At 65.6% G+C, this 19476-nt stretch overlaps 7 protein-coding genes across 7 annotated transcripts; 4 read left to right on the plus strand and 3 right to left on the minus strand.

Moving 5' to 3' along the window:
- Positions 1-379: 379 nt before the first annotated feature.
- On the plus strand, positions 380-2180 carry EMIHUDRAFT_231414 (hypothetical protein; the record flags this gene model as incomplete). Its single annotated transcript, XM_005784152.1, has 4 exons — positions 380-391; positions 480-1456; positions 1757-1955; positions 2124-2180. The coding sequence occupies 4 exons, from the start codon at positions 380-382 to the stop codon at positions 2178-2180; spliced, it is 1245 nt and encodes a 414-aa protein (XP_005784209.1).
- Positions 2181-2948: 768 nt separating this feature from the next.
- Positions 2949-6248, minus strand: EMIHUDRAFT_231415 (hypothetical protein; the record flags this gene model as incomplete). The annotated part of the gene is made up of 8 exons (XM_005784153.1): positions 2949-3087; positions 3162-3316; positions 3402-3530; positions 3604-3680; positions 3749-3919; positions 3998-5270; positions 5363-5584; positions 5667-6248. 8 exons carry the CDS (start codon positions 6246-6248, stop codon positions 2949-2951), a joined length of 2748 nt encoding a protein of 915 aa, XP_005784210.1.
- Positions 6249-8161: 1913 nt separating this feature from the next.
- EMIHUDRAFT_72178 (hypothetical protein) lies at positions 8162-9250 on the plus strand (the record flags this gene model as incomplete). Its single annotated transcript, XM_005784154.1, has 1 exon — positions 8162-9250. The coding sequence occupies one exon, from the start codon at positions 8162-8164 to the stop codon at positions 9248-9250; it is 1089 nt and encodes a 362-aa protein (XP_005784211.1).
- Positions 9251-9912: 662 nt separating this feature from the next.
- EMIHUDRAFT_314301 (hypothetical protein) lies at positions 9913-10209 on the plus strand (the record flags this gene model as incomplete). The annotated part of the gene is made up of 1 exon (XM_005784155.1): positions 9913-10209. The coding sequence occupies one exon, from the start codon at positions 9913-9915 to the stop codon at positions 10207-10209; it is 297 nt and encodes a 98-aa protein (XP_005784212.1).
- Positions 10210-12421: 2212 nt separating this feature from the next.
- EMIHUDRAFT_442101 (hypothetical protein) lies at positions 12422-14009 on the plus strand. The gene is made up of 2 exons (XM_005784156.1): positions 12422-13071; positions 13147-14009. The coding sequence occupies exons 1-2, from the start codon at positions 12448-12450 to the stop codon at positions 13537-13539; spliced, it is 1017 nt and encodes a 338-aa protein (XP_005784213.1). The 5' UTR covers positions 12422-12447; the 3' UTR covers positions 13540-14009.
- A 50-nt stretch (positions 14010-14059) lies between these two features.
- EMIHUDRAFT_456216 (chaperone protein DnaJ) lies at positions 14060-15223 on the minus strand (the record flags this gene model as incomplete). The annotated part of the gene is made up of 4 exons (XM_005784157.1): positions 14060-14345; positions 14477-14670; positions 14751-14849; positions 14948-15223. The coding sequence occupies 4 exons, from the start codon at positions 15221-15223 to the stop codon at positions 14258-14260; spliced, it is 657 nt and encodes a 218-aa protein (XP_005784214.1). The 3' UTR covers positions 14060-14257.
- A 297-nt stretch (positions 15224-15520) lies between these two features.
- On the minus strand, positions 15521-17920 carry EMIHUDRAFT_231420 (hypothetical protein; the record flags this gene model as incomplete). The annotated part of the gene is made up of 6 exons (XM_005784158.1): positions 15521-15940; positions 16013-16267; positions 16477-16534; positions 16569-16693; positions 16853-16933; positions 17291-17920. The coding sequence occupies 6 exons, from the start codon at positions 17918-17920 to the stop codon at positions 15521-15523; spliced, it is 1569 nt and encodes a 522-aa protein (XP_005784215.1).
- Between the last annotated feature and the right edge of the window lie 1556 nt (positions 17921-19476).

The following is a 19476-nucleotide window of genomic DNA, read 5'->3' on the forward strand; positions in this document are numbered from 1 at the left end:
ATTTAAGTGCGTGGGAATATACTACGTCTTTCTTTCTTTCTTTCTGTACGTAAGAGCTAAAAAAAGAAAACAAAAAAGGAAAGAAAACAGCCAACCCAAGGGAGGGATGGGAGGACGGCACGCCGCCACCACACAGGGATTTTAAGGAGAGGTGTAAGAGCTACATACACTGAGAGAGAGAGAGAAAAATTGTTTCCGTCCGGCGGAGAACGAACCTCTCTGTCCCAGGGGGGAACGACCCTCAGGTGTGGCCTGCCGTCGGCCGCAAGCATACTAGTATGCGTGCATGATGCAGCAGCCATCAGTGCCCAGGGCGCAGCACGGCCTGCCTCGCAAGGACATTCCCCACGCATTTGTCTGTCCGCTGTCTGCCAGGCTGATGCACGATGCGGTGCGCGCAATAAACACGATCTCGGTGTCGAAACACCGCTCGGCAAAGCCGAAACCACTGGCCGAAGCGCACTCCCTGTGCCTCGTAGGTGAAGCTGGGCGATCGCTCCTTCAGTCTGCACGGCTTGTACGGCCGGTCAAATTGGCGGCCGTACTCGCTGCTTCCCACACCGGACCACACTCTCCGCCACCTGGTGCATGAGTGGCTGTGCGACCTGTTTGGAGGAGTCACGTTGCAACTCCACATCGCCGCCGCCGCGCCAAGAGGGCCTGGTGCGGAGGACGCGGCGACGGCCGCGGCTCTCGAGGCGCGCGACGAGGTGGGAGCGCTGGGGATCGCGGCGGCGGGTGGCACGGCACCACTTGTGCAGCTGATGGATCGAGGCGGGGGACAGACCCGCCACATCGCGGCTGTGGCACTGCTTGCGCTGGCGGCGCACCCCGCCAACAAGGCCGAGATAAGCGCCACGGGCGGCTTGCACGCGTTCGTCGTCCTGCTCTCGACGAGGAGCAGCCCCGACCACACCAAGCGGGTGGCGGCGACAGCGCTCCATCTGCTGGCGTACGACCACTCTGAAAACCGGGACCTGCTGGCGGCCGAGAACGCCGCGCCGCCCCTCATCGCCCTGCTCCGCACGAGCCCGTCCGAGGCGTCGCGCCTTGCGAGCGTCAAGGCGCTGCGCCAGCTCTCGATGGACCACGCCAACGCGCGGTCCCTCGTCGCTGCTGGCGTCGTCGGCCCTCTGATGCAGCTCTTCTTTTCGAACTCCAGCGCAGAGACGCTAGGCGAGGCGTCTTCGGTGCTGTGGCACCTCTGCATGGAGCCGAGCAGCCGAGCGGCCGTCATGGCCGCGGGGGGGCGGACGCTGTGGTGGCTCTACAAACCTTACAAGGCGTCCGAGGCCACCAAAGCCAACAAGGCAACAAGGCGTCCGAGGCCACCAAAGCCAGGCGCCGAGGCGGGCTCGTCCCTCTCCCACCCCCCGTCCGACAGCCCCCCGTCGCTGCTCCGGCTCGACACGCCGAGCACGCCGACCTTCTCGCCGCTGCGCCCCACCTCTTCGGAGTCGCTCGACCCGCAGCCGCAGATGATGCCGCTCTGCTTGCCACTGCCGCTCTCGGCCGACAACGCGACGGCGTCGCTGCAGGCGCCACCGCTGCAGGCGCCACCGCTGCAGCTGATGCCGCTGCCGCTCTCGGCCGGCCACGCGCCGCTGGCCGGCGACATGGAGAATGGCGCGTGCGTCGCTCCAGCCAGCACGGCGGGCGGCGAAAGCCCTCTCGCGCGATCCCGCGTGATCTCGGGCCACCTCGGCGGTGGCGCCAAACAGCCGCACGCAGATGCGGCAGGTGCCGGCGGCGACAGGGCGGTCTTGCTGGATGACGCCGCCCGCGCCGCCAGTCTGGTCATGACGCTGTCGAGCCAGCCTTCCGACAGCCACCGATGCCGTCCGAGCCCACCTCCCCGGGGCATGCTGGACGCTGTGCTCGCGGCGGTCGAGGGCTTCGACCCTGCGACGGCCGAACGCCGCCCCGCGGGCGACCAGCTGGCAAGGAAGCGGCAGGTGCGTCGCCACGCCAGAGCTTGGGCATTGGGCCTTTGGGGAGGGGGGCCGGGAGCGTGCCGTCGGTGCTTCAGGATCGACGACTCGAGCGTCTGCTCTCCCTGCCCGAGCGTCCCCCGGAGCGCACGCGGCCTGGCACGCGCTCACGCACCCCCCCCCCTCTTGCAGGCGCGGTCGCGCTCCATTTCCCGCAAACTCAAGCAAGCGAAAGCGGGACAGATCTAGTCCACCCGGAAGGCGCCGTAGAGGCGCTGAAAATTAGTTGACCGCACTCCGCGGCTGCAGCAACGAGCAGGGACGAGGCGCTCGTCCATGCATCGCAGCGCAGGTCGCCGGTCCTAGCTGGCCCCGGCCGACCCTTACTAGTAGCGTACGATGGTGGTATACAGGTTGCGAGGCCCTCGGTATCTGAGGGACGGTTCGGCCGCATCGGAGAAAATGGGGAGATGAACAGATGATATGATGGATGAGGGTTGAGACGCCCTCGATGTACCGTTCACGACCGTATACTGCTGTGTGATCTTTCTGACGGCCGCTCGTCCCGTGTAGTACGTAGAGTACACCGGTGTGGACCTACCTGTGAGCTGTGTCTGTGCGGTAGTGTAAATAAATAAACAAAACGGACACCTCTACTAGGAGATGGGTAAAAAGGAACAGATCCCGCCGCCCGCGGCCGCGCCGCGCGCCCCTCGCCTGCACGATCTTTGTGCACAGGTAAGGTAAGGTAAGGTAAACTTCTCCACACACACGAGGTGGTGGGGCAAGGGGGGGGCAACCGCCAACCCTCGCGTCTCCACGTCTAACGACAGGAGCCCCACGGCATTCAAAGTGCAAGGCCACGGTTGCGCGTGGGTGAGCGCGGTGTTTGTGCACGCAGGGTTCTTTTTGTGTGTGCCCCTAAAACCTGTGGTGATATGTCGGTTTCAGGCAGTTGAATACGCATCTCACTCGCATGCACCCAGACAGAGAATGAGTCAGGAACTTCCCCCAACCTCACGCTCCCTCTTGCTCGTCCCGCTCCCCCCATTCGACGGCGAGTTTGGATCCGACCTCACCGACCTCACCGACCGAGGTGCGGTCCACGACAGCGATTTTCGAAGCGTTTGCCTTGGAGGACTCTGGGCCGCTCTGGCTCCCGACGACGATGGCTCTTCCCGTTGAGCCCGCGGCCAAAAGTTGGCGTTGCCAGGAACAAGCGCCATCAACGTGGGGATAGTTATTTTGGTGGTGACGAAGCAGTCAATCAGCACGCCAACGCACAGCATGAAACCCACCTGGTTGAGAACCGGCGTGGGAGAGACGAGGAGCGCGCCAAAGGCGAAGAACATGACGATGCCAGCCGCCGAGATGATTGTGCCCGCCTGCAAGGAGAGGGCGCGTGCGGTCTCGTGCGCCTCTCTCGCGCGGGCGAGGCGGGGCGGCGCCAGCCTGCTCGAGGGAAGCGACCACCGCCTCCTTGGGCCGCTTGCCACACAGCCAATTCTCCATCACGGAGTCCATAAGGAAGATGTCGTAGTCGAGGCCGAGCCCCACGAGAATGGGCCCCGTGATGGGCAGCGCGACCCAAAACATCGCCTACCGAGGGTCACCGAGGGCGCACCTCGGGCCGCCATCCGCCGCAGAGGGGGTGTGGCAGGAGCGGGAACACCGAGCCGGCCGACGGCTTCAGCGACGAGATGCCGAGGAAGCTGAGGAAGCCCAGCTGGTAGACTGCCACCGCGGCGCCTGCGGGCCGGGAGCTCGTCTCTCAAGCCGGCCGGTGCGTGCTGTGGCTCACGGAGGCGGGAGCGGACCGAACGTGACGGCAATCATCCAGCCGATGCAGATCACCGCGCGCATCGGGATGAGGAGCGACCCGAACGACCCGCCGAGGATCATCCACATGATGAGTGTGATTGCGAGGACCACCCACACCATGCGCTGCGTCGTGAACTCGGCGCCGTCCATTTGGTCGAGAGGCACGCCTGAGAACGCTCGCCCTGTCGTGGTGAGCCGCCAGCTATACCGCTAGAGAGGGCAGCCTGGGAGCGGGGACAGCGGACCGTAGAGGTGCAGCTCGCCCAGATCGACGCCATCCCAGGTGGCGGGGTTTGAGTCTGGCAACGCCGCGCGGAGAGCGCGCATCCACGCCTCGCCCACTTCCGAAAACACGTCCACCTGGCAGATGACGTAGACATAAGTGGCAGTCTTATCCGCGTTGGTGGCGATGCTGTAGCCCGTGTCGTACACTCCGATCTGCTCGAGGATTGGCATCATGTTGAGCAAAGGAATGCCGTCGATGTACACGCCCTCCTCCACGCAGTGGCCCAGGATCATCATCATGCCCACAAAGTCGCTGGCCGACATCGCATAGTCATGGCCCTCCGCCCTCATGACCTCCGTCACCCTGTCCGCCAGGTCCTTGAGCATGTGGCACGACGCCAGCTTCCACTCCGACGAGTCCATGTCGCCCGCGTTGGGGGGCAAGAAGAGCAGCTCGACGGGCGTGGACATCGACTGCGGGTAGATCTCGGTGAACATGATGTAGGCGTCGGTCGCGGGGTGGTCCGACTGCAGCAGCGGCTTGATGTCCACCACGTAGGTGTACCGCGAGAGCGCGAGGCCAAAGGGGAGGGCCACGGCGGCGAGGAGAAGCGCGGTCACCAACGCGCTCCGTTGCGAGTACTGGCCGAGCCGCCCCCAAACGCCCAGCTTCCCCCCGTGCTCTGCAGCGCTGACGTCGGGCGCGGCGTCGTCGCCGTCCACCGGACGGCGCCTGCAGTCGAGCGGAGTGTCGTCGAGGGTGAGGCCAAACCGCCGGTCCGCGGTGAAGAAGCGCGGCATTGACAGGAGCAATGACGGCGTGAGCGACAGCGAGTCGACGACGGACACGCCCGCAGCGATCGCGGCGCCGGCGGCGATCGAGGTGATGGTCGAGGAGGGCAGCATGAGCATCGAGGTGAAGCAGAGCGTGAGCGTCGCGCCCGAGACAACGATGGTGTGGCCCTGCGTCGCGATCGCAATGCTGAGCGCCTCTGGGACCGGGGACCCGCTCCTCTGCTCCTCGTTGAAGCGGGTGAGCAGGAACAAGCTATAGTCGATCGACATGGCCAGCGCGACGGCAATCGCAATCGTCGGCGCGACGACGCAGACGTCCATGACGAAGTGCGACAGGGGATAGATGATGAGCAGGGACGAGCCGATGGCGGTCAGGATGTTTGCTCCGACGAGCAGCAGCTGCCGCATATTCCGGAGCATGTAGGCGAGCACGACCAGCGACGGCACCGTTGCCGCCGTCGAGAGCAGCATCGCGAATTCGATCCCGAGGATGATGTCCTCGTAGATGATGGGGTACCTACGGCCAACCGCTCTCGACTGGGCGATGCGGTGAGACTAGCAGGGCCCGTCGAGCGGCTTGGGTGCGAGACGAAGGTCATGCTGATGTTGCTGGGGCTGCGGTCGGCGCGGTAGTGCTCCAAGTCCTTGAGGACCTGCTCGATCGGCTCGCAGAACGGCTCGCGCTTGAAGACGCACTCCTTGTAGATGGGGCGGCCGTCGCACGAGACCAAGTGCACCGGGAGCATGCCCTCTCGCCCTTCGTGGGCGGGCGGGAAGATGATTGGCGCCATCATGACAGCAAAGCCCTCCACCTACAGCGAGGCGCCCGACGGTTTCACCGCGCACCGCCCCTCGTGTGCCTCGCCGACCCAAGGCACACACACACGGCGGCACCAGAACTTCCCAGCTGAAGAAGTTGTAGATGTTCCACTGGCAGCGGCCGCCGTTCTCCTCCAAGTAGGGCTTGAGCACGTCAATGACGTCGTCGAAAATGCCCTCCGCCTCCTTGATCAGGTCTGCCCCCTCTCCAGGGTTGTAGTCGAGGAAAGGCGGATACCCCACCGGATAGGGGCGTGCGTCGGTGTTGAAGAGCTTGTGCGGCGCGGTGGTGGAGAGCATGGCGGCAAGAAAGACCGGCTCCCCCGCCGGATAGTGCTCCTCGTACAAATCCTTGGCCCGCTCGGATGCGGAGCCGAACGGAGGCTCAATTGCAATGTCGAGCACGAGCGTCAGGGGGAAGTAGACGGAGAGGCCGGAGAGGGTGAGGATGAGCCACATGAGCATGATCCAGCATCTGAGCTTGCAGCCGCCCAGCAGGCGCACGTACTCCTTGATGCCCGCCGGGACCAGCGCTGCCGCCTCGCCTCCGTGCACGCCCACCGTGATCTCAGGCCCCTCTGTCGTCCGCAGGCCCGAGGAAGATGCCGAGCCGGGGTCCACGCACGCACTCGTCGGCGATAGACCGGGCGTGTCCATCGCGACCGATTGAGAGCAATGCGGGCGAAACGGTGCCGCTTTATGAAACACCGGACGGCCGTGGGCCTCGCGCGCGTCCGTAGCGGGCGTCAGATTTCTTTTTAAATGAAGGGAAAGCAATCGGGAGAACTCGAATTCTCCTTCTCGCCATTCTGCCCAGAGCGGTGGTTGAGGCCGATTGCCTCAACTGTCAACCACGTGGTTGACAGAGGCCTCAACCCTCAACCAAGTGGTTGACAGACCCCTTCAACCCCTCAACCACGCGGAATGGCTGTCCACACACACACCCGCGCAAAGAGGTCTGAACACATTCTCTGTGAACCATTCATGTCGTCTTCTTTAGACGCCTGGATGCTGCATTTGACGCGCCGTTTTTACGAGTACTTGGCTACGTGCGTGAATGGGAGGTGTGATGCAAAGCCCGGAGGAGCGCTGACAGCCATCGAAGGCCCCCGCGCCGGGGGGGGTCCCGGCCGACGTCATGGTCGTCCGCGGACGCGGCCCTCCATCTCCGGAGACATTACCGAACTCAAAACTGCTTACCAAAGGCAGATACGAGCTCAGCTCAGTGAGATCTAGCAGCACATACCCTCAGTATCCAGAATAGTAAAGTCTGAAAAAGTCGGTCCGACCGCACACTAATGTGCGCGCAGGGCGGTCTGGCTGTCTGCAGAGCTTCCGTCCGAGCCCTGAGAAATGTCGGAGGCATGTGAGTCGGCCCATGTTCGCGCGATTTTGATGGCGTTGCCCTATTGCACGTGAAACAGACCGCGCCGGCCACGCACCCTTGTTCCCGGAGGCCAACTCGAACAGGTTTGAGCAATGGCCGCCTTCCATGCTCTCGATCCATGCTCGACACGTCCGCCGCCATCAAGTTGTACATTGAGTGGCAAAATGCAGCAGGAACTTAGTTGCCTCGAAGGCCGCCTGCTCGAAGGCCGCCCTGCTCTCGGCATTGTGTTGTTGACTGAGAGCACTGTCTGATCCAACCAGAAAGAGCCGTCGAAGAGCCGTCGAGCTACATGAGACCCAAGTCGTCGTGATGTACCAGGAAACGAAACTAGCGCCAAAATTGAGATCTCAGGATTGACATTATTCCTCGCGCCTGCTTACCTTTCGCTGCTTGAGGCTCGCCAAACACAGATCCTGCGTCTATGGCCGTGTGCAACGTCAAGTCGTTAACCGCGACAAGACCATCGCGCCATCGCGCCAACCGCGACTCTGTTGCTTTTATGCGGCAGCATTCACCGTGACTCTTGCCGTGGGTGGTTAGTGACCGCAATACTACGCCGTGAGCTGAGCTTCACCAGCCGTTTCTCTTCCTTCCCTTGCCTTCTCTTGCCGTCCGTTCTCTGTGCGCATTCCACTGCATGCGGCATCACAAGCGTCTTCTGCCGGGCGCGCATCTGAACTCGTACCTGGTAGGCCATCGCTTTGCTGAAAGATCAGGCGCCTGAATGGCGACAGTGAGAGCGTCTCCTACTTGTGGATTGCGCTCGAGGTACGAGGAGCGCAAGAGCGCGCCGCAGGCGAAGCGATTTTTTGGCGGCAGGCTGTTCCAGTTTGTGATCACGCGCGAGCCTGTGAATAGGCCCCGGAGGCCTCAACCCTCAACTAAAGGGTTGACGGGGGGTCTCAACCGTCAACCAGATGGTTGAGGGGGGGCCTCAACCCTCAACCCCTCAACCACCCCTCTGGGCCGACGCCATCCAAGAGTCGCGCGCCGAACAGATGATATGATGAATGAGGGTTGAGACGCCCTCGATGTACCGTTCACGACCGTACTGTGATCTGGGCGTGTCCATCGCGACCGATCGAGAGCAATGCGGGCGAAACGGTGCCGCGGTTTATGCTTCACCGGACGGCCGTAGGCTTCTCCGACTCATTTTCTTCTCTCGTCTCTTCCTCTCCCGATGGTGCCCGCCTCGACGCTTCTTCGCCTCTTCTCTTCCCCGCCGCCGAGCGGCACCGCGCCGCCGCCCGGCTCCGTGACTTTGGAGGTGGGTGGCTGGCAGGTCGTCGTCGCCGACGGGCACGCGGTGCTGCCCGAAGGCATGACGCACCTTCCGAATGAGGCGTTTCGCGGCCGCGCCTCTCTCGTCTCGATCGCCTGCCCGCGCAGCCTCACCTCCGTCGGCGACGGCGCCTTCGTCGGCTGTTCCTCGCTCGTCTCCATCGACCTCCCCGCCACCCTCACCTCCATCGGCAGCCGCGCCTTCCTCCACTGCTCCTCCCTCGCCTCCATCACATGCCCTGCCGGCCTCGTCTCCATCGGCCTCGACGCCTTCGCCGGCTGCTCCTCGCTCGTCTCCATCGACCTCCCCGCCACCCTCACCTCCATCGGCAACGCCGCCTTCGCCGGCTGCTCCTCGCTCGTCTCCGTCGCCTTCCCTGCCACCCTCACCTCCATCGGCGACAACGCCTTCTACTTCTGCTCCTCCCTCTCCTCCATCGACCTCCCCGCCGGCCTCACCTCCATCGGCGAGTACGCCTTCTCTGGCTGCTCCTCTCTCGCCCGCGTCACCTTCCCTGCCAGCCTCGTCTCCATCGGCGAGTACGCCTTCGCCAGCTGCTCTGCCCTCACCAGCGTCACCTTTCCCGCCACCCTCACCTCCATCGGCGATAACGCCTTCTACTTCTGCTCCTCCCTCGCCCGCGTCGCCCTCCCCGCCAGCCTCACCTCCATCGGCGAGTACGCCTTCGTCCGCTGCTCCTCCCTCACCAGCGTCACCGTGCCAGACACTGCCACGATCAGCGACGAGGCTTTCGATTCTGAGACCGCCGTCCTCCGCCTCTCGCCCGCAAGCATGCGCGACCTGCAGCGCTGGTACGAGGCGGTGGACGGCGCTCTGGCCTACAAGCGTTGCCGCCCCCTCCTCTACGGCTGGCTAGAGCGGGCCCAGGCCAGGCTCGGCTCTTACGGCCCGGATGGCGCGGCGCGCCAACGCGACCGCGAGGAGTTCGAGGGCGACTTTGCGCACCTCGCGCTCCATGCAGACTGACAGGTGACATCGCGCTGCGAGCGGTCCATGTGGGCCTAGATCGCGCGTGTCGCCGCTACGGTTCTTACGGGGGTTTTGGGGTGTGATTGCAATGCGGGCGAAACGGTGCCGGTTTATTCGTTTTTAAAAAGAAAGAAAGAAAACAGGCAACCCAAGGGAGGGATGGGAGGACGGTACGCCGCCACCACACAGGGATTTTAGGGGAGAAGTGTGGTGTTAGCCGTCGCCCACCCTCGGGCGTCTACCACTTCCTATCTCTCTCCGCAGTTTATCACCAATTCTTGCAGCGACCTTCATGCCACCTCGCATTCTTCTCACTCTCGTCGTTCTCTCTCCTGCTGTCTCTTCCCCTGACTCATCGCTCTCCCTTATTCGTTTTTACCTTTATACATCGGTGGCGTTCGGTTTCTTCTTGCTCCTCAGAGCAGCATCGGCGTCGGCCGCCAGAGGCGCCGGCGATTCGTGCAGAGCGAGTCCGCGAGGAGGGCGGCGAGCATGTCCGACGTCGCCCTCCACCCGGGCGACCGCTGCCGACTGCAGGCCGCCGACTGCAGCGCCCGCGTGATGATGACCCCTGTGGCGCCCGCGTGACGGAGCGACCGCCCCGCGCGCCGCAGGACCTGACGCTGCCGTCGTGCTCTCGCCTCAATGGTGCTTCTGTGATGGTGCTGGGCCACGTGGACTGCGCGAGCGAGGGAGGCGCCGGCGCGCTCTGGGTGGTTCGCTGGGAGGGGTCGGAGGAGCTCTTCCGCGTCGCTCGCCGGCACCTCTGTCGGCTGCACCACGACACCTCGATAGCACCGCGCGCCGTGCCGGAGTGGCGCCAGATGCCGCCGCCGCCCGAGGAGCGCGCCTTCACCTGGGGCGCGCCGCCAGGCAAGCTCGAGGGCGTGCCCGCGAGCCAGGTGCTGTTTGGGCAGTACGCAAACGAGCTGCAGCGCTCCAACCCGATCTGGTGAGGCGGACCGCCGCGGCGCGCCCGCGTGGGTTGGGCGCGTCCTCCCAGTTGCGCGCGCGCATAAGGCCAGCACACGCACACGGTGGAGAGTGTTCGCTGTTTTAATTATTCGCTCTTAAAGGATGAGTGCACAGTGCGCAGAGGCAGTGCCCAGTACGGCTCTAAGGTAAGGTAAGGTAAGGTAGATTTCTCCACACACACAAAGTGGTGGGGCAAGGGGGGGCGACCCTCGCATCTCCACGCCCGGACACGGGCAGGAGCCCCACGGCATTCAAAGTGCAAGCACTGGCCCGGTGCGGGCCAGTGTGGGTCCGGGTGCCGGCCGACCACGCGGCGAGGGCGAGGGGTTGTTGCAATGTTGCACGACGACGAGCCTAGGGCCAAAAGCGTGTCGCGAGTTTGCGACCGCCACGGGCTCAGACGAGACTTGTCGACGCGTTCCGGCTCAGCTTCACCGTGGCGTCATCCCGGGCGTCTGTGGACGTCAAGGACCACCCATGGCCATGCAGCTCGCGGGTTTGAGGTCGCAAAAGAGCCAAGATGGTGGCGTTTGGACATCCCAGCCATCACACAAGACAGCCTGTAGGTGATGGCGGGACGGCGCGGTGTTTTTGGCACTTGGCAGTAGGCACCCGCGGCACGGCCCCGCTGTCGGCTCTCGCGGGCTGCGGAACCGGCCCCAGAAGGGGACGGTCCGGGCGAGTGTGGCAGCTCCTGCGCTAGTATGGGCACCCTCTATCACAACACTACTGATTCTGGTCATTAGAGCTGCCAGGGATAGCGTCAGGAGCCGGTAGGAGTCAAAACCCCTCATATTTGAGACATCGTGGCCCAATATATACTCGTGCAACAACCCGCGAGCCCGAGCGCCGCGCGAACTACCTCACCCAGCCAACCTCACCCCACGTAAAACTCAACGCAACCTACTAACTTCAGAACAAAACATGTCTCTCTCTCTCTATGTATGTCTCTAACCTCACCCAAAAGAACCCAATCTCCAACCCACAACGCCCCGGCCCCCGCCCCGGCCGCGGCCCCGGCCCCGGCCCCCAAGACCCCGCACTTGCACTCGCACTCTGCTTCCGCGTGCCCGCTGCCCGCGCCCCTTCACTTTTCCCTTCCCACCGTCTCTCAGCAGCGCCCCTCCCCCCTCGTGGGCGTCGGGCTGCAAGGTAGATGCAAGGTCGGCCACGGCTACGTCAAGGCGCATCGCGATTTCTACCACGACGCGATCTTCGTCAAGCGCAACAACTTCAACCTGCTGCTCCACGAGACGTTTTCGGCGGCGGCTTCTCGCCCACCGGCACCGCCGTTCTCAAGCTGCGCCGCCTCGCGTGCAAAGTCGCGCGCGGCAGCGAGCGCGTTTTGACCGCACGGGCCTACTCTCGCCCAAGTACTCGCTCTCTTTTATGTCCCAGGCCATGCAGAGCGCATCTCTCTCTCTGTTGTGCGAGGCGTGAACCGCGCCATTCGCTCTCTCACCCTGGCAACCCTGTCTGCACGTCTCGCGCGCGCGTGACACAAACAACAACTCTCTCTCTCGCGCGTGAACAGGGCCCAGGCTCTGCCCCAAATGATGTGTGTGAGTGTTAGTTGTTTTTGGTATTGCCGTCCCGGCGGTCCCGCAGCTCGCGCGCATCTCAAAAACAACCTCTTACCCACCTGTAACATCACATAATGGTATTGCCAAAATCTCTGCACAATCACAAAGATCAATCGGTGGTCCGTTTTGTGTGCGCGGTGTGTGGCGAAGCTGAACGGACGGAGGGCTCGGACCAGCGCTCAAGGCACAAGGGGCAAACAAAACAAACAACAACTTCAACCTGCTGCTCCACGAGACGGCGGCGGCTCCTCGCCCACCGCCGTTCTCAAGCTGCGCCGCCTCGCGCGCAAAGTCGCGCGCGGCAGCGTTGACCGCACGGCCTACTCGCCCAAGTACTCGCTCTCCGTTTATGTCCCCACCATGCAGAGCGCATCTCTCTCTCTCTGTTGTGCGAGGCGTGAACCGCGCCATTCGCTCTCACCCTGGCAACCCTGTCTGCACGTCTCGCGCGCGCGTGAACAGGGCAGGCCACATTGTTAACTTACGATGCGGTATCGACCCCAGTGCTCAGAAAAATCGACCCGAGAAGGCTAAAGACCCGGAGATCAAAACTTGGAGAACGTTTCGAAGCTAAAATCGAAGGAATTGACGACACGCGGGGACGCTGACGGCAAACCTGTCTTCGCCAAGGTCCCCATGGGCCGCGGCGGCAACTCGACGGGGTCGCTGACGGACCTGCACGCGGACCTGCACGTCGTCTCGCACGGCGGCACCACCCAGCAGAACTTTTGGCAGAGCCTTCTGCTCGGCATCGTGCTCAAAAAGACGTCCTCGCAGGGCAAACTGCGCTCGCTGCTCACCAAGTGGATCGACAAGTCCGGCAAGGCGAGCGACGAGCTGCAGCGCAGCGCCTCGCTCGGTGGCCTCGGCCTCGGCCCCAGGCCTGGCGGCTCTGACCTCTCCCTCGCCGCCACGAGCCGGCACGCGTCGAGAATTGAGAGCGGCTCCGGCAGCCCGGGCGGAGGCTCCTCCTCCTCCTCCTCGAGCGGAGGGCTGGGCGGGACGCGCAAGGCCGGCGGCGCGAATGCGCGGCTGGTCGAGGCCTTCGAGAGCGCCACCGCTACCTCCTCTCTCCACGACGCCGAGACGAGCCCGGCGCCGCCCAGAGAGCCGACGCGGGCCGAGCCGCCGGCCGCAGACACGGCGCAGACTGCACCGGGCGGGGACGAGGGCTGCGGGGGCAGGGCCAACGAAGAGACGTCCAACACCGCAAAGGCGGCGGGCACCGCCCTCTCCGAGCCGCCGCCGCCGTCTCTCACGGCGCGCCGCCTCCCGCGCCGCCGGCCACTGCTCTCGCGCCGCCCCTTTGCTCACGCGCCGCCCCTCTCTCTGCAGGCGCCGCTCCCGCATCGAGCGCCGCCGCGCCCCTCGAGCGCCGGCCCCTGCGACGCCGCCGCCGTCTGGCGAGGCTCCGCCCCCGCCAGCGCGCTCTCCGACGGCGCCAGCTGCGTGCTCTGCTCCGAGTGCTCCTGCCGGATCGACGGGCCCGTCTTCATGCTCAACGACCGGCCGTACTGCTGCCAGCGGCACCGGCTCGCGTCGTACCACAAGCTGGAGCGCGCGCGCATGGCGGCGAGCGACGAGCGCGTCGTCGCCGTGGCTGGCGGCGCCGTGGCTGGCGGCGCCGCGTCTCAGCAGCGGAGGTCGACGGGCGAGAAGCAGTCTCCGCCTCCCTCGGTGTCGCGCGCCTCGTCTGGCGTCGCCTCCATCTACCCGTCATGGATCTGAGTCATGAATCTGAGGCGTGGATCTGAGGCGCAGCACCGTGGATCTGAGGCGCAGCTGCGCCCTGACCGGGGCGCCGCTCCGAGGCCGGCGCGGTGTCGACGGGGCGGTGCATGTGCTTTGGTGGGCAGCGGTTGGGGGGGGCTCTCAGCCCCGCGTGCTGAGGAGGAGCCATGGCATGGCATGTGGAGGGAGGGGGGGCGGATCGGTGCGCGGTGCCGCAGTGTACTCGGGCTCCGACTCCGGCGAAGGAGCGCTCGTGGGGAGGCTCGCGGAGGAAAGAGGCGTGTGTGAAGAGTGTGGTTGCATGGAGAGCATACAGTGACGTCGAGTGCATGACGAAGAGATGATGTGGCCGCCCCGCCCCGCGCGAGGATCGAGCAGTGGCCAGCGTGCAAGTTGAGTTCTGACGCAAGAGAGTCAGAGAGAGCCACTCTATTGGTCTGTCGCGGATATTCGTGAATACAGCGGCTTTTTTTTCTCCGCTCCGTCGCGCGACATGGCACATGCGCGGCGCGGCTGTTCTCTGATCTCTCACCTCTCAGTACTCAGAGCCTACGCTCTCCCAACTCCCCCCAGGCGCGCACTCGCCCGACTCGGGGGGGCGAGACACACGCACACGACACTCGAACGTACCGCGTGTCCCAGTACAGCAACGTGTTACGGTGCGTGGAGCCGCAGACCCAAGACGGGACCGGCGCTCTAAGGCTCTCTACTGAGATCACCCCTCCCCTCTCGTCTCCTCGCCGAGCGCCGAGCCGAGGCAGCGGCAGAGCTCCTCGAGGTCATGCCTCCCGCCGACGAGCAACCTACACAGTGCACCACCGTCGGGCTCGTGCTCAAAGGAGCGCCACAGACCGCCGCCTCTCCCGCCGGCCGACGAGCCCGCGCAAAGTGCGTCCGTCGGTCTCGCCTAATTGCAACACAGCCCATCACAAACCTGCCGCTCCCGACAGCGCCATCCCCTCCCGCGCCCGCATGCTGCGCGATGTTGGCGCGCGCGTGCTGCCGCACGGCCGCCGCTGTCCCCTCGTCGGCGCCTCGCAGCGCGCGCAGGCAGGCGCGGTAGAGGGCGCGCGTCTCTGCTCCCCAGATCGCGACGCCGCCAGACTCGAGCAGCGCCGACTGGTACTGCTGCCAGCGCGGTGCCGCCTCGGCGTCGCGCGGCCGGCTCCTCCCCGGCACGCGCCACGCGAGCCCCTATACGCGCCAACTCCAAGGCAAGGATGAGACGACTGGCCCAGGCTCCCTGTGCCCTCGGGGAGTTGCCACGCCGCGTCGCCGCCGGCGCGCAGGATCTCAATGAACAGTTCCTGACAGGCGGGACGCGGACGATCGATCCGCTGCCGGGGCGAGAGAGTCGAGCGGGGTGAGGCGCGAAGAGAGCGACCGAAGATGCTCAAGTGCGCACCTCGGCCTCCGCTGGGGAGAGGTCCTCTGCACGCCTCCTCGTGGCGCCCGAGAGCCTCACGTAAGCCTCTCCGACCTCTTTAAAGCGCCGCTCCGCGCGTGCGCGCTCCTCACCCAAGTGGCGGTCGGGATGATGCGCGAGCGCCTTTGCTCGGTACGCCGCCTTGAGGTCCTCTGGGGAGGCATCCGCCGCAACGCCGAGCAGTCGTCGAGCGGCGTCGTGGGCGGAGGTGGAGAGCTGCCGGGACAGGGTGAGCGAGGAGCGTCGCCGGAGCATCCGTCGGCTCCACGCAGCTCCGGAACGAGTCGGTGACACGACCACCTCTGGCACTCGGCCCGGGTTCGGCTCCTATACCCAGATAGGGGGTCTGCGCCCACGGTTAGACCCGATGCAATAGGTAGGTAGGTCCGGTTTTGACCGCCCCAGAGGGCCCCGCAATAGGTAGATGAACAGAGTCTAGAGAAACGCGGCGAGAGGACTGAGTGGCGAGAGTTTTACGACGTGTTTATGTGCATGTTATTGTAGGAAGCAGACAAAAAGAACGAGTGTCACAGCACACGAAGGACGCACATCTCACCATAAGTTATTGAACCGCGCCCGTGTGGCGGCATTCGCGTCGCGCGCCGCCTCCGCACGCCGCTCCGCGCCGCCCGGCCGCTTCCGAGCGAGCCTCGCGTGGAGCTGCGGATGCGAGCGAGGCCTCTCCACCTCCTCCAGCCCGCCCCTGGCCGCGGCGGAGCGGCGAGGGCGGGATCGCTTCGCACGCGGGGGAGGAGGCGACACCTCTCCGCGGGCTGGCGCTGGCGCTGGCGCCGCCTGCCCCTCTGCGGCCGGAGCCTCGGGTGGCCGCTCCCCTCCTTGCCGCCACTCGTCGTGCAAGGGGATGCCGTCATCGTCGCGCTCGCACCGCTCGCCGTGGAACGGGCACACGCCGCCCGGCGGCACGGCCACGCGACACAAGCTTCCGTCGCGGCGCGGCGCGCCACAGAGCGCCTACAGAGCCGCACCGCATTGCTCGTGATAGCAGAGGAGGTGTGCGGGGCGTCGCAGCAGCGCTCTGAGCACCGTCCCGTCGTTCGCTCCGGCGGCGGCACCCGCGCTCGCGCCCATCAACGCTGCGGCAGCCCTCGCAGCCGAACGCGGCGATCGCACCGCCCGCTCGGCGGCGGCGGCGGGCGTGTCGGAGGCGGCGGCAGTCCGCGCGAGGCTATGCGCCGGCAGCAGGGGCACGTCCTCAAAGTCGGAATCGGAGTCGGTCTCCCCCTCCCCCTGGGCTGCCTCCCCCTCTTGCGTGCGGGTGGCGCCGTCGGGGAGAAGCAGCTCTGCTGGCTGGAGAGCCTGCTGGCGGGGCGGGGCGGCAGAGCGAGAGGGCGTGCGGTGTGCGAGGGAGGGGGGTGGGGGAGGGGTTGCGAGGGGACGGGTGTCGGGGACGGGGCTGCGAGGGAGGGGTGTGGGGGAAGGGTTGTGCGGGAACGGCTGTGCGAGGAGAGGAGGTGTGTGTGTGTGTGGGGGGGGGGGTGATGCGGCACCTCGAGCAGCGCCGAACGCGCCGCCGTGACGCGCCGCAGCAGCCGCGTGTGTACGCGCCTACACCACGGACCATCCCGCTGTCTCGGCCAACCCGGCCAGTCTCGGCTCGCAGCCGCGAGTGACGCGCCGCTCGTGGCTCTGCAAGTCGTCGTCGAGCGGGGCGTGCGCGAGGGCGGCGAGGTGCGCGCGAAGCTTCGGGAGGAGGCGGAGGCGCGCCTGGTGCCGAAGGGAAGCGCGCGCTGAGGAAGCGCGCCAGGGGAGGGGCTGGGCTGATGCCTGACTAGATGGCGGCAGAAGGCCCTCGGTGGGTCGCAGCACACGGCAGGCAGCCAGGAAGTGTCCAGGAAGTGTCTCTCGAAAGTGCGCAGCACACACCTCTCGGCAAGCACCCTGCAGCGCCTCCCCGAGGGCTGCCCGCTCCTCCTCGCTGCGCTGCTCCGGCTGGCGCAGGTCGATCTGCACGGCGCCCGCGCCGAGTGCGTGCATGCGAGGTGCGCCGGCCAGATTAGCGGCCTCCTCCTCCTCCTCCTCCTCCTCCTCCTCTTCTGTCTCCTCCTCCGTCTCCTCTCTCTCCTCCTCTCCCTCCTCCTCCATCTCCTCCGCCGCGGCCTCAAGTCCCGCCGCCGCCGCCCCGCCAGCAATCTCCTCGCCCGTCGCTCCGCCCTGGCGAGGCCGCCGCGCCGCCGCCGCAGCCTCTCCCGCCGCTGCCGCCGCCTGCCCTGCCGCCGCAGCCGCCGCCTCTCCTCTCGCGCCTCCTCTCGCGCCGCTAGCCGCTGCCGCAGCCTCGTCCGCCCCGTCCGCCTCGTCCATCACCGGTGCCATGATCTGGACGCACGTGCCGAGCTGCACGACGGCCGCCGCCGCCTCGGCGAGGCTCGCCTCCGCCCCTCCGTCCCGCAGCTGCTGCCACTGCTCTGCCCACCGCTGCGCCTGAGGGCCGTCGTCCAGAGACGCCGACGCGGAGGCAGCGCTGGTGCAGACGCGCCGGCGAGCGAGGTCGAGCTGGCGGTACTCGGGAAGGTGCCCGTGCGACGCGTGCCACCTCTCGATCAGCTCGACGCCGCGCCGATGCAGCTGCTTCGCCCAGTGCTCGGGCGGTGGCAGCCCGCCACGGGCAGCGGCGGCGCGTCCAGCAGATGCGGCTGGCGCGATGGCGCACACGAGCTGGACAAAGGTGGGGATGTCGCGCATCAGCGCGTGCCGGAAGGCGGCGGAGCGAGGCCAGAGCCGCGCGCACAGCTCGAGCGCCTGCCAGCGAGCCTGCGAGTGCGGGGCGCCGAGGTGCTCCCACACCGCGCCGGCGATCGCGAGGAGATGGGCGTCCGAGCAGCGCGCAAAGTCCTTCAGCGCGACCCAAGCGCTCTCGCCCGAGCCAGCCTGGCCGCACTCGCGCGTCGCCTTGTCGACCAGCCGCGGCGCCGCGGAGAGGTCCGATCGGGCCATGGCAAAAGAATTTCGTCCGAAAAAAGAATTCTCCCGCCGGGTGGCTGTGAAAGCACGCCCAACCTATGCCCTGTTCCCAGCCCTCTCCGCGCGGCGATGCGCCCTCCCCCCTCGCTTTTGCAAAGCAAAGGTGGGGACGTGTCTGTCCTCGACCCAGCCCTAGCTTGGGATGTCCGTTGTATTTATTTATTTATTACGCCCAACCTAGCGGATTTGGGCAAGTGCGTCTGTTCACAGCTCACGAGAGTAAAAAGAATTCGCGCTGGCCAGACAAGAGGAAGACGGAAAGAATTAATTAATACAGCGAAACGGGGGGGAGGGGGGGGAGTGGACCTGAGCAACGACAGGTATTGGCGGCACATGATCGGAGTGGGAGTCAGAAGAATGGTTCCAACCTCCTCCAGGAGAGCTCGACACAATTAAAGAGAGGTCGTTGTTTTGCAAACTGGAATCTGGATGACCCGAGATACGCTGCGAGGAGAGCGGAGTTGCGCCGAAAGGTGAGAGAAGCCGCGAGAGCACTGGCTCGGTCGAAAGGCGTCGGCGTCGCCGCAGAATGAGGATAGCGATTATTAAAAGAGCGATGAGGCAGACTGGTGGCAGAGGACGACCGGGGGGCAGGAGCGAGAACGACGAGGGTGGGACGACCGCGTGGTGGCATGAAGGTTGCTGCGAGAATCGGCGAGGGACTGCGAAGAGAGATAGGAAGTGGAAGAGGGCAGACGCCCAAGGCGCAAGGGTGGGCGAGACGGCTGGACGCACCGGCCGCGTGCTTGCTCGGATTACTTTTCACTCGAAGACATAGTAGTTTTTTGGTGTTACGGTGCCTACAAAAAATATCCGAGATCATATGGAGCTGACCACAGGGTTTGCGGCGATCACTGTCCTACCAGCGGAAACAGTGGGCCGCGGACACCCGTGAATGACCTTAACTTCAGGCGCCGTTCCCGGCAGAGGAGACGGCCAAAATGTCGTCTTCGTCTACACCTGCCATCGACCAGTTCCAGCGGTGCGTCGTGGACTTCCCGTCCGAGCGCAGCCTCCTCGTCTGCGCCTGCGCCGGCTCTGGCAAATCCACTACGCTAGCTCTGCGGGTCAAGTCCTTGCTCGACGCTGGGATGCCGGCAAGCCGCGTGCTTGTCCTCACCTTCTCCACCAAGAGTCGCGCCGATCTGCTGAGCAAGATCGAGCGTGCAGTCCCACCGCCTGCGGAACTTCCGGCGGTCAACACCTACCACGCACGCGCGCTCGCCTGCCTCCGCCAGGCCGGCTGCACGTCCACGGTCATGGAGCCGCGAGTCGCGCGCAAGGAGATGAAGGCTGTGCTTCTCGACCTCGGACTGCTCAACGAGAGCCCGGGAGACGGGCGGCAGCAGTCGCGCAGTGCCGTCCGCGCCGCCCTCGCGGTTGTTGCCAAGGCCAAGGCAGGCAGCGGCGGCGCGCTGAGCGCCGAGGAGAGAGATATCCTCAGAGCGTACAACTGTGCTCTGGCCGCCAAGGGCCTCATCGACTTTGACGACATGGTGCCGATGGCGACCGAGGCGATCGATGCGGGC

Source organism: Emiliania huxleyi (genome assembly GCF_000372725.1).
Source record: "Emiliania huxleyi CCMP1516 chromosome Unknown EMIHUscaffold_172, whole genome shotgun sequence".
In the NCBI taxonomy this organism is placed as follows: Eukaryota; Haptophyta; order Isochrysidales; family Noelaerhabdaceae; genus Emiliania; species Emiliania huxleyi.

Bases quoted from the DNA above. Each gene is read 5' to 3' on its own strand.
- EMIHUDRAFT_442101 (XM_005784156.1), top strand. From the start codon at position 12,448: ATGGGCCGCGGCGGCAACTCGACGGGGTCGCTGACGGACCTGCACGCG. The intron at 13,072-13,146 runs GCGCGCCGCCTC...CTCTCTCTGCAG, and splicing joins CGCCGCCGCCGTCTCTCACG to GCGCCGCTCCCGCATCGAGC.